The sequence below is a fragment of the Xenopus laevis genome, chromosome 5S (genome assembly GCF_017654675.1).
Source record: "Xenopus laevis strain J_2021 chromosome 5S, Xenopus_laevis_v10.1, whole genome shotgun sequence".
NCBI classification, from domain to species: Eukaryota; Metazoa; Chordata; class Amphibia; order Anura; family Pipidae; genus Xenopus; species Xenopus laevis.
In genome coordinates, this window is record NC_054380.1 from 97,925,126 (window position 1) to 97,938,584 (window position 13,459).

Consider the following 13,459-nt stretch of genomic DNA (forward strand, 5'->3'; position numbering starts at 1 on the left):
AGTTTCAGCTGCAACGCTTAGTGCACAATTATCTCTCTCTCTCTCTCTCTCTCTCTCTCTCTCTACAGTATCAATCTAACTATGTGGCATATGTGGCTTAGTGCACAATTATCTCTCTCTCTCTCTCTCTCTCTCTCTCTCTCTCTCTCTCTCTCTCTCTCTCTCTCTCTCCAGTATCAATCTAACTATGCGGCATATCTCAAGGTTGCCAGTTAAGGGAAGGCAGTTAATGGGGCTCTGGATTCTTACATTATCCTCCTGAATCTCCAGAGTGTAAGAAACCAACTCCTCTGGGAAACATCCATCTGGTCTCGTCCATTGCAATGTAATCCATGTAATTCCAGCTCGAATAAGCTTAGGTGCAAAGGGTGTCTGTGGGATAATGCCTGATGTATAGTAAACAACTTCTTGGCTGTATTCACTATAAAAAAAGAATGTGTAATTAAGACTTTTTTAAAACACAATTATAAAATAGTCACTTGCTAAGCAATGCTTTTTTTTCTACTACTGCTGGCGGAAATGATGTGCTAGTTATACATTGTGCTTTAGCTAATAAAGGTCTGAGACTGTCTCGGGTACTGTACACATACCTTTGTAAAAAGCAAGGAGGCAGTTATGAAAACTACTGGGACAAATGTAATTAATAAGGGCTAATGTAGAACGGTCAAGATCAGGGATAAGCAGTAGGTGTTTAAAATCAAACGAGCGTCACATTTCTTAAAATACAATATTTCTCTGCATTTTAAACTTTTTCCATGTGGTATGAAACAAAGAAAGGACAATTTCTTTATTTGGTTAGCAAGTCTGAATCTGCCACTACCTGTAAAATTAATGTGGATTTTCAGTAGGTCTGTGGTGGACAACTCCACATCCAAGGATGGTCTTTGTAGACCATGAAATAGCTAACACTACACAACACAGCATTGCCCAGTGTCACTGAATTCTGATGTGCATCAATCTCAGAGGAGGAGTGAAGGATTTCAACTTCTCTGTTACCTAATCTATACTGAATGACTTCCAACACTTCATAAATCAAAAATTTGAGTCATAGAATAAACTAGCGCAAGTAATTTAAAACTACATTTCTAATTTGTAAAATTCTTTAAGAACTTACATTTATCATTGGCTAACGCAGAATGTGTACCTCCTGAATCTTTAGAAACTTGCTAAAGTTACCGATTGTCTTATCATCTTCACGCCAACTGTTGAGTTGTTTTTCCTTTATTCTTTTTTAAATCAATAAAATGACTGATATTAAAAAAAGAACTTACATATATTATATAATTGTATAGCTATGCCAGCTTGTATGTAGTTTGCTAGACTTATCCCATTTGCTACACAATTATTTGCTTGCAGCTTGCAGCCCCTGTATATTACACAATAATGAGTTCTGTACAAAGCAGTGTACTGTTTGCCTGCCCTGTGAGACTGCCTGAATGATCATAGCGACAGGTACATAGCAACATGCTATAATACAGAAAAACCAAATAGAAATTAGAAGACTCACCTTTTACCAATATCATTGCGTGCTGCTACTCTGAATGTATATCCCATTGCTGGGCAAAGCTTTGCCACCTTGCAGTGCCTTTGGTTTCCAGAATAACATTCTCTAAACACACTATTTCGTTTTCCCTATGAAAAAACAGACATCCATTCTCATTTGTCAGCAAAATGTATGCAATTCTGAAATTAAACAAGTCAGTAAATTTCATTCTTTTAAAGCAGTGACACACCAGGGGATTAATCGCTAGCGTGTTGCTTCTCTGGGCAACTAATCTCCTGCACCCTCCAGTAAAAAGCTTTCCCGTAGGCAATAATGTGAATCGCTGGTGGTAAAACACGTGTCGCTCCAGTTTGCCAAAATCGCTTGAAGTTTCCTCTTGTTGCGATTTTGGGAGACATGGGTTTTACCACCAGCAATTAACATTATTGCCTATGGGAAAGATTTTTACTGGAGAGTGCAGGAGATTAGTTGCCCAGAGAAGCAGCGATTTATCGCTAGTGATTAATCTCCTGGTATGTCACTGCTAGGACTGAAGTTAGTAGTAAGGCTGAAATGGAACCAGATCTTATCTAATAGTGATGCTTGTAGTGCACATAGTTAGCTAAAGGTGTCATGTCCATAGAAGCTAAACAAGTGGAGGGAAGTACTCCAAATTTAAACAAAACAGAATGAAAAAAATGTATCTGCACACAATGACAAAATAAACCCCTTTCCTTCTGCTATTATCTTAGTTACATTCGGAGCATTATTCCCACTGTGACAGCATCTCATTGCTCATGCTGAGTCACTTTGAGATTTAATTAACTGATTTGATGCAGCAACCTGTCACAAAATACTGAATGCAGAGAATATGGCCAAGGTGCCCACTCTTTTAATAGTCGAACAATGAAGGACTAATAACTGCTTTAATGCAAGTCTCTCTCCTATTATCACACCTACCTAATGCAGTGGGGTGTTTCACAATGATTTTTATTATAAAGTTACTATATACAGACGCATGGGGGCATATAATAAAAGTTGGTAAAGGAAAAATATTCGCAAAGTGAAAAGTTATGCCTTTGTGCAAACAAATTTTCCTTTGTGTAAATTTAATATACTGTAGGTTTTGCAAACCCGGAAACTTCTTAGCGACCACTTCCGACAGTGGAAGAAGATTTGTGAATTTTATAGTTTGCGCTATAAGAATTTTTAGGATTTTTATGGCATAGTTTTTATTTCTAAATGATACTGTTTACATTGAAAGTAGTTCACTCTACCATATAAATACATATTCCTGAATCAAGAAGTAGCTGTAAAACTGGTGTGTAGGTATTAGAGATGCACCGAATTTTGGATTCGGCTGAACACCCCAATCCTTTGTGAAAGATTCGGCCGAACTGAATCCGAATTTGCATATGCAAATTAAGGGTAGGAAGGGGAAATTATTTTTTACTTCCTTGTTTTGTGACAAAAAGTCACGCGTTTTCCCTCCCTGCCTCTAATTTGCATATGCAAATTAGGATTCGGTTCGGCCAGGCAGAAGGAGTCAGCCAAATCCAAATCCTGCTGAAAAAGGCCGAATCCTGGCCGAATCCCGGATTCGGTGCATCCCTAGTAGGTAGCAATCTCAGGCTATTGTGCCTGATCCTGTGCTTATCAAAAAGAGCCAGTTCTTCACAGTGGAACTGCTTTCAGATTAGTTTTAGTTTCTCCTACTCGATATAACTGGAGGAGTCGTGGTGGGACATGGATTTTAACTATTGGGTGCTATTCTCATATTTACCAGGGAACTTTTATCTTATCTTATGTCAGGGAGCTGTTATTTGATTACCTTCCCATGGTTCTCTTGATAGGCTGTTGGGGGGAAAAGGGAGGAGGGTGATATCACCCTAACTTGCAGCACAGCCGTAAAGAATGACTGAAGTTTATCAGAGCACAAGTCACATGACTCAGGGTACCTGTGAAATTAACATGTCTAGCCCCATGTCAAATTTCAAAATTAAATATAAAAAAAATTGTTTGCTCTTTTGAAAAACAGATTAAGGTGCAGAATTCTGCTGGAGCAGCACAATTATCTGATGCTTTTTGGAAAAAAAACATGTTTTCCTATGAATGAATCCTTTCAAGGAACTGTTTTCAAAGAAACCTCCACTCCTGCACAAAAATCTGACGTTATCAGAGTAGGGAAGCAGAATAGAAAATCCCAAACGAATCCTAAATGAAATACGTAGAATCCATTTATTAACTGAAAGTAAGTGCTATGCTTGTCCTTTTCCTACACTTCCTGAGCACAAATAGGCACAGCGTGCAAAGGTAAGAAAACAGATCAAGCTTTCCTATTGATTGCTCTCCTCTGACATAAGTTCGCATTAATGTGTCCTTGATTCATTGGTTGCTTGTGCAGAGGCTGTGTTTACATCCTGTTTCTCTTTAATGAGATCAACAGATGAGAAACCTTCAGGCCATTTTGTGATTTTTTCTTCGGATTGTCAGACGATGAAACAAATAGAACCTATCAGTAAAAGCTTGAACAAACAGCTAACATTCTAATACAAGACTTTTCAACAATACTGTTGCAGTCTGGTATTCTGGGAGTTACGCTGACCCTAAAGATCCAGTCATTATCAGGGCTGGCCAGACACGGTTAGATCTCCTCATTGGTAAAATCGCGCTGATCTGTTTGTTAGCCCCCGCCTATGTAGACCCATCAGATGAGGACCCGCATTGGCACACCTTTGCAAACCTGCCAGATAGATATTTGCATAATTTATTGGCATATATTGGACAGATCAGTTGCTAGGACACATACACGGCGCAATAAGCTGCAGAGTCCAAGTTAACAGCTTATATACAATTTAATGTGGACCTGTCACCTACACATAAAAAGATACATAATGAAAGTCCTTTGCAAATTAAGGGCAGATTTATAAAAAAAAATGTGGATTAGAACTCACCACAGACAAACACAGGTTCTTTTTAGAATCGTATTTATCAATAGAGTTCACCACTTCATAGATATGCCTGAGGCATAGAGGTGGGGCAGTCAATTACCTTCACTTTCCATTCAGCAATTCCTACATGTCACTGCTCTCCTCACGTTCCCCCTTCCCTCCTCAGGCTCTAGAATTGTGTAGGGCACTGCGCATGGTTATTAGGTCCCCCATTCTGGTGCCTTCGCATGATTTTGGGGTGATTCACAATTTCAGTGGCGTAATTACTTGCCGGCGGGCCCTGGTACAGGATTGGCACCAGGGCCCCCCTGTCGGGCCCTCCCCCTATGAATCATGTGTTGGAGTGCTGCTGGCATGCGCACTGTAAAATCTTCCTCTGCCCAGCCGCTCGTGATAACTGAGTGTGATCGCACCCCCTGAACTCCTGGTAGTTACGCCACTGAGGATGTCTGTTTATTCAACATCTATTCCACATCTCAAACCATGAATCGGCACATGTACGGCAGCTATGAAATTTCATAATTTCAGATTTTAAGCAGATTTTATGTTCTGGCCCCAAAATCAGTTACAGGTTGGCACAGTGGTGAAACGCCCTTGAGAAGTTATAAATATATAGGATAGGATCTACTATCCAGAATGCTTGTGACCTGGGATTTCTGGAAAAGGTTTTTTTCTGTAATTATTGGATCATTATACTTTAAGCCTGCTATAAATCAGTAATACATATAATAAACACAAGTGTGGATTAAAACAGCTTAAATGATCAAGTACAAGCTACTATTTTATTATTTATTAATTTAAAAAATTAGGATCAATGATTTATAAGTGAGTCTACAGATGATTGCCTTCCAGAATAATGGATTTCCGGATAAGGGATACTATACCATATTATGCCTTTGTGACATGAAAATATGTGCATTCCTACCAGAAGTGAAATCTCCTCCTTCATACTCAAACTGAACAGGAACAGAACTTGACACTCGCAACTAAACCTTCCAATAACCTCTTCCTTATCAATACCGCACTCCCGGGTGGCTGTTAACACAGCTCCTGCATTACTGCCAGACAAGGAATTCAGATGCTAGATAGATCATCTCGTGAGACTAAGAGGTACGACGCCACATACATAAGGACAGTGACACCAGAAGTAGCCTCTGTGGGGGAGTGACGTGCAAGAATGTGGCATATTTATCGTTTGTATGTAGTGATATATGATGGGCACGGTCGGCTATGGTACGGCTGCTTATGTTTTAGTCAGATTTCTTTTAAGTGCTGATTGAAATCCACTTTGTTTTTTTCTGCTGGGTGCAGGCAGCTGCCGAATAACTAACAACAGTAGAGTCGCTACTGGCCCCCTGCCTAGCCGTCCACAATAACCATTATAGCGGCTCCAGCGGGCCCCAAGGGGGTACGGACCCGGGTGCAACCGCACCATCTGCACCACTGGTAGTTACGCCACTGCGACAATTTTTCTTAATAACAGTGTCAACAAAATGGCTCCTGCCTGCTTGCTGTAATTTTATAATTTTAAGACTGAAGGAAACAACATTTAAATAATAAATATAGTGTAAGTAAAGTCATGACAGAAAAAAGTTTGGAATTATTTCTGAGGTTTCTCAGATTTTTGGATAAATATTAGTCAGACAAAACACTAATAGGATCCCATAAACAAACCATTAAGTTGCAATACGTCAGCATCTGGAGGGGCTTTATAGTTTAATGTTTACTACAGAGAGACCACATTACATGATATTATGGTTGTCACGTGTTGGTTGCCTGTCCAAGTTGGTCCCAGGACAGACAAAACACTGATCAGGTTGAGGGAACCCTTCATTCCATGGAAAACTAATAACCACACAAATATCAACTTATTCAGCTCTGGTTTTCCTTTCACGTAATCAAATTTAGTGGAAACTGATTAATTTTGGGGTAAGAGCCCTCTAGGCTCGTGGGCTCCCTATTTATTATACCCCTGGCAGTAAAGTTATTGCACTTACAATGGCAGGAAAAGAAAGTCAAAACTGTATATAGGTCAAACTGCTATTGAGACAAATATGCATTTGGGCTTCTGAGCTTTTCAGACCTTCAATGTCTAATAGTGCTAAAACTGTTAAAACTTTACAAAGCTGTATCTTGCTGCTTGAAATGATTTCTGCCTTAGTACTGTGGCATCCATCAGAAACACATTTCGCTGTGGGAATAATGTCTTTCCATTTCACACAAGCCATCTTCTGTGTCATTTATTTGCTGCACTTATTGAAGTTAAATGTCTAAATTTTATTTTAACCATCAGTGATGCCAGAGCAGATTTTAGGGTAAGGATAAAATGGAACTTGACTGGGAAACAAAGATAAGAACAAAATATATATGTTATTATGCTTTAGTTGTATATTGCACCCACAAATCTCACAGTGTACATCATTCACATCAGTGGAGCTGAGTAATCTACAGTATGATCCTTATTAAACTGCCTGTAAGAGTGTGGTGTGAAAGGTAACCAGAATATAATGTAAAAAATAATATATATATATATATATATATATATATAATAAACAATTAACATACCTCATCCCATTGCAATAGGTAGTTGGTGATTTTAGAGCCATTATCAGCCGGTGCCTATAAAAGATACATTCAGTTACTCTGTGAAATGCCAGGTGATGGGTTCTCTGTTATACTACACATATATTCACAAGGACACCAGTATTAGTTTAGCAAGAAAATATCTGCATACAGGTACAGAATGCATAGGACCATTTTCTCGATTAGGTGGTCTTTCCATATTTTGGATTATCATACTTCCATGCTTCTAAAATACTTGTATATATTAATAAGAATTAGGTAATAGAATACACTACGTCAGCCAAGGTGCAGAATCCTAGAGCAACCAATCACCAGGGAGCATTTAAGAGTGGCAGAATGGGTGATTTCCACCATTTTCTCACTCCAAGGTAGGAGGACATAATGCTACAAAGGCAATAGACATTGTCCCAAAACACTAGGTCCTGGAGACATTATCTAGGAATACACGGCTGTCAATAAAGACAATTTTCAATAAATGAATAAATGCATGGTTCACTGTGGTAACTGCAATGGCTGAAGGAGAAAACAAATGCTATAGTAGTAGTTCAGCTGGATGAGTACATTTGTACAGAGCCCTACTTTGATTTCGCTAGGTGTCTTTTCCACTGTAGATCTTACCTTCCAATGTAATGACAAAGAGCTTTTCGTTCTGTGGGAAAGCTTAGGTGGGAAAGGACATTCTGGTGCACAGCTGTGGGAGGTGAAACTGATGGGCTCTGAGCAGGATTCCTTTACCGATTTATTCACTGTATATACTCTGCAAATAAATCACAGCTCTGGTTACATTACACAAGGGTTACCCCCTCATGGAAAGTCCTCTCTGCTTCACTGAAATGTCATCCTATTTTCTGCAAGACTATGTAAGCCTGCCTGCTACATAAAGTAACAGCCAATCAATCTCCAAAAAGCAAATTTCCAATATACATTTTCTACAAACATGCCTCATAAAACTGCAAATGCCTGGCGCCTTAAATTCTTGAAAAAAACGAAATGAACAACTGTCAAATACTACATCTTGAATGCTTTCTCCTTTCACTAGAAATCTAATTTGAGAAGCAAGAGGCTAAAATTAAAAACAAATACTTGACAAATATCAACGATGGCCTGAACCCATGAGGCACAGAATAATGGTTGTATTGATTATGCACTTTATATTATACAATTATTACACACAACTTATCTACTAGGATAACATTTTAAAAGGGGAATTATTATTATCTCTTGTATGCAACATAGCTAATTTGTACCAGTGCGATTATCCACAACAGTCAATGCCAAGTTAGCTTTGATAAGACTAATGGAGGATCATAAAAGCAAAGATCTGATTGGCTACTGCACTAGGCAAACAATTATACATCATTTAAAGATGTTCTATGCTATTTTTTGGTTCAGCCCAACATATCACTTTAGATACTAAATTAACAAACCAAAATTCATTTTCTAACTCTTAAAGGAGAACTAAAGCCTAACTAAAGAAGTAGGGCAGAATTATTGTACATTATATTTTGGGCTTCCGCACCGGCCCAAGGCAACCACAGCCCTGTAGCAGTGCAGATCTATGACTCCAAAGTTTATCCTGTAGCTCCCCATCATCTTTTCTGCTGATTCCCTGCACATGTTTGGGCTGCTGCCAGTTACTAAGCTTAGGGGCTGACACAATATACTGAATATACATATATATATATATTTATTTATTTTTAATGTCAAAGTATAAGGCTGCTTAGTAAATAATTAAGGTTATTGGTACATGGCTGATTTGAAACTGAAGGTGTTGAAAGGATGCTTTCATAAGAAGCAAGGAGAGGCTTTTCTTTCCCTTTGATTATAGTATTTAACTTAAAACTACTGAGAGAAAAGATAACTGAAATATGTACAAAATGTGTATTTATTCCATTCAACCTTGTGGTAGAGAAACATGGCATTCAACGTTTCAGCATCATCACTCACCTGACATGATAATCCGTTGCCGGCCTAAGGTCTTTCAAATGACATTCTAATTCTTCTCCACTACAGAGACAAATTGTACATCATGGATGAATAATAAAAATGGGAAGAGATTATTGGTTGCTTCTCTGAGTTGTAAGAACATCATCAATATAATCAACAACTCCAGAGTATTGTACATCACTGTGTCAGAAGAAAACATAGAAGGATTCGTTATCCTACTCCCAGCTTTCTCAATGGTGATAGGATGGCAAATGTAAAAAGCTATTTTAGCAGAAATTACAGCAATTTTCTTTCAGACTGATTGCGCTGTAAGAGTTTTACATAGTAAGAATGATGTTGACGTCAGCTATAATGACTATTGCATTAAAGAGTCAAGGCATCTTTTATAAAGGCAAATGTTTTACTGTACTTAAAGGGGTTGTTTGCCTTCCAAACACTTTTTTCAGTTCAATTGTTTTCAGATTGTTCACCAGAAATAATGGCTTTTTTGAATTTTTTTTATTTTTTTACAGTTTATACAAAATCTAATTTTAAAGTTGAATGTCCCTGTCTCTGGTGTTTCAGCCTGGCAGCTCAGTAGTCAGGTGCAGATTCTGAACTGTTACAATTTTTCAACATTCAGTTGATACATTTCTCAGCAGCATCTCTGGAGTATTAGCATCTATTGTATCAATTCTAACATCTGCCATTAATGAAACTCAGGGATTTTCAGCAGGGACAAACATCAGAAATGTATCAACTAAATGTATCAATTTAGAACAGTTTACAGGGTTGGCGACCCTTCCTCCCAGGAGCTGCTTTAGAAGGTGAAAAATGACACTTTACACTTCTGCTGTCAAGTGCAGTCATCATCTCCGCTTTTGCAGTACACCAGGCACCTTACTTTCAGCACCAGCTATATAGGGGTCACATGCCCTATTCACTGCCAGGGCTCACTGCAAATAAAAAATCGGAAGAAAAAAACGTGTAATACTGTATACAGTAATGTACTTTGGGAAACAAATGTTTTACTTTAATTTCAAAGCAGTTATTGACACTTTTTATGCTTGTATTAAGGAATCCATTTCTGGAAAGCAACAGAAATGTCTTGCTTTATGGCAGGGATTCTAGAAATATTCCCAGGAGAGGAGTCAATGTCCCTCTCTTTCAGAAAGTCTCATAAACATTTACAACATTTCTGCTAGCTGATGACCATGGCTGATTTAGCAATAAGAGTTAAAGTCGCCATACATGGCCGATAAAAGATGCCAATTTGGTCCTTCCAGAATTATCCAGATATTGCTTGGGCAATTGGCTTGTTGATGTGATCCTCACCTGATAGCTTGCATTTATTGTTGTTGTGATCTGACTGTTTGCTTGTCACCCAGCTCAAGGTGGCACCAAATGAGCAGATGTAATTAAAAGAACACAATTGAATCTTGGATAAAAATAATTAAAGGAAAACTATACCCCCAAAAGCAATACTTAAGCAACAGATAGTTAACATCATATTAAGTGGCATATTAAATAATCTTTCCAAACTGGAATATAAATTTAAGTAAATATTGTCCTTTTATATCTCTTACCTTGAACCCCCATTTTGTGATGGTCTGTGTGCTGCCTCAGAGATCACCTGACCAGCAATACTACAACACTAACTGCAACAGGAAGAAGTGTTGAAGCAAAAGACAGAACTCTGTCTGTTAATTGGCTCATGTGACCTAACAAGTATAGTTTGTTTGGTTTGTTTGTGTGCACAGTGAATCGTACGATCCTAGGGGGCGGCCCTTATTTTTTAAAATGGCAATTTTCTATTTATGATTACCCAATGGCACATACTATTAGAAAAGTATATTATTATGAAAATGGTTTATTTACATGAAGCGAGGTTTTACATATGAGCTGTTTTATGTGATATCTTTCTATAGAGACCTATATTGTTTGGGGGGTATAGTTTTCCTTTAAATGGTTTTGCTATATCAGTTGTGTAGGGTGAGTGGGGATGGGATGGATTATAAACTTGGGTGAGGAAAAGAAAGCACATCAACTACAGAGAAAGAAAAGGAGTGATTGCATTTCAACTATAGATAGAGAGAGAGAAGGCACATCAACTATAAACTTTTTGGGGGCATAATGAGATGAATATTGTGGCAAAAGGGAATATGACAGAAACAGAAGAGAAATGATAATATAAATGTATGATAACATATTAAATTGGGGTAGAAGGAAATATGGAACTAGAAGTTCTGTATCTTTGCAAGTGAGCTCTCTCGTCCTCTAGAAAACTGGCCAGATGAGTTCTTGGCAGTACTTTCTCTTGTAGTCCCAAATTGCTCCAGCCTGACACTGACTCCCATTCACAAAAAGAAGTGCAAGTAAACCAGATGTTCTGTGCATTGTACGGTTCGCAAATAAATTTGCTCAGGACACATTTTATGTTTTAAACCTCTGCTTTGCTGGTGCCTTTAGACAGAAAGTAGTTGAAAAAATCCTGTAGTTTTTAAATCCAACCTGCGTTGTACAGTTTCAGCTTAGTTTGAGCCGAGCAATCAGCTAATTTCCTTGATTACAGATATCAAGGTTTTCAAGAATAGGAGAGGGATAAATGAAAATTTCTATGTTCTATTTCTTAATAAAATAATTAAACATCACACTTTTTATATGAACTGTAGCATTCATAAAAAAAACTTTAAATCAAACCCTCAAGCAACATTATTAGGTCCCCAATTCCCAGTTACATGTTTAAATTTATACCTGTAAATAATCTTGTATTTCCCATCTCTCCCTTTGTCTGATAAGGCCACCTCATAACTGCAGGCATAAGACACGCCATTATTGTGCTTATCTCCACTTGGATAACCATTAGGAGGAGACCATGTTACTAGCGCTGTCCTGGATTCAATATTGGAAACCTGAATGCGAATAAAAAACAGAATTATAAAGCATGTCTCATAATGTATACTGCACTATATGCTGTATGTGAGTGCAGCCACAAGGCCTACTTGTACAGGTATTGTTATCCATGAAGTGAATTTTAAGCAAGTAATTCTATTTTTTTTTTTATTATTTCCTTATATATCTCTGTATATATATTTGATTTTAATGGCTTGAAGGGATTCTCCATACAAATCCTGTTGCACAATAACTGTAGAATACTGCAACTTTGGTACCATATCATGAGTGGAATCAGCATATCCCAAATCCGAAAATCTAAAATCTAGTAAAATGGGTTCCTATTGGTTAATTTGATTAGAAGGTGCAAAAAAGTATCCCTAAAATGCATTTGGGATAGCCAGTTCTCCATCATATATCATGCCTTTAAAAAATGTAGTCCAATCTAGTGACGGGTGAATAAATTTGTGGCAAATTTCCATATTTCCCCGCCGGCGAATAAATTCACGAAACTCCTGCAAAAATTCACCGGCGTCATAAAATGTTGGATGCGCGTCCAAAAAGTCGCCTTGTGTCAACACTATTCGGATGCCTATTGACTTTAACGCGGGTGTAAATTATTGGAGTTTCAAGAATTTTTCGCAAATTTTTTGGGAGAAATTCGCCCATCACTAATAATATCCAATAGGAAATACTAATGTAGAATTGCAGTGTTGCTAATTATATACAGAACTGCATATTTGTTTCTTTTTATTACTTTTCAGAATTGAATTTCATTCTATTTTAGTTGAACTGGAGGTACGTGAAACCCATCCAAAAACTGGACCTCACAAATGGTTTCTGGTCTGGTCCAGATAGTATTCCTATTTCCTATTTCCATCTTTTCAAAAGGTCTTCCAAATTTTGATTCAACAATACAACAATTTTTGGTCTGACCACTGAGGGTTCCCACCAAAGAAAAATGAATTTTAGTAATAAAAAACAAACATGTTCATACTGATGTTTGTAAGACAGATTGATAACACGTTGCTCGGTATACATTAGTATTGATTTGTGTAGCAAACGTTCATTTCCCTCTACAGAAGCACTACTTTCTTGTGGTCTCAGATCAAACTCTCCCTCTTCTTCATTTTTTTTTTTCAACTCTTACTGGTATGTGTGTATTTGCCAAACAAAAAGTACATATTGTATGGGATCTCAGAATGCTTGGGCCCTGTGGGTTTCTGGAGAGGGATCTTTTTGTTATTTGGATCACCATACCTACCATAAGTTTAAAAAACATTTAGGGGGTCAAATTGTAGAGTAATAAAATTGAACGCCTAAAATTCGATCGAATAGTCCTGACTTGAAAACTCGAATCAAATTCGAATCGATTTTTCCTGCGGGAAAAAAAAATTGACTTTCGTGCATCAAATTTTTTTTTGACGCCCAACATTTTTTTTCTCCCATTGGAGTCTATGGGGCATTATTTTCTAAGCGAAACTTGGCAAAAATTTGGCTCATCACTACTATTAACATCTTCAAATAGTTCAAGGGACCTCTGCCATTGACTTCTACATGAACTCAGCAGGTTTTAGGTGGAGAATAGTCAAATTACAACTGTTTCCAGGGTCGAGGTGTGATA

General features: G+C 37.7%; 1 protein-coding gene across 2 annotated transcripts in view; it reads right to left on the minus strand.

Annotated features, from left to right (window-relative positions):
- fndc3b.S (fibronectin type III domain containing 3B S homeolog) overlaps window positions 1-13,459 on the minus strand; it is a 190,444-nt gene that overhangs the window by 49,072 nt on the left and 127,913 nt on the right. For both annotated transcript variants that reach the window (XM_018265699.2, XM_018265698.2), the window contains exons 8-13: window positions 11,698-11,855; window positions 8,965-9,024; window positions 7,636-7,774; window positions 7,000-7,053; window positions 1,508-1,632; window positions 250-421 (exon numbers count right to left, since the gene is read on the minus strand). In XM_018265699.2, coding sequence (XP_018121188.1) covers window positions 250-421; window positions 1,508-1,632; window positions 7,000-7,053; window positions 7,636-7,774; window positions 8,965-9,024; window positions 11,698-11,855 — 708 coding nt within the window. The remainder of the gene's footprint in view (window positions 1-249; window positions 422-1,507; window positions 1,633-6,999; window positions 7,054-7,635; window positions 7,775-8,964; window positions 9,025-11,697; window positions 11,856-13,459) is intronic.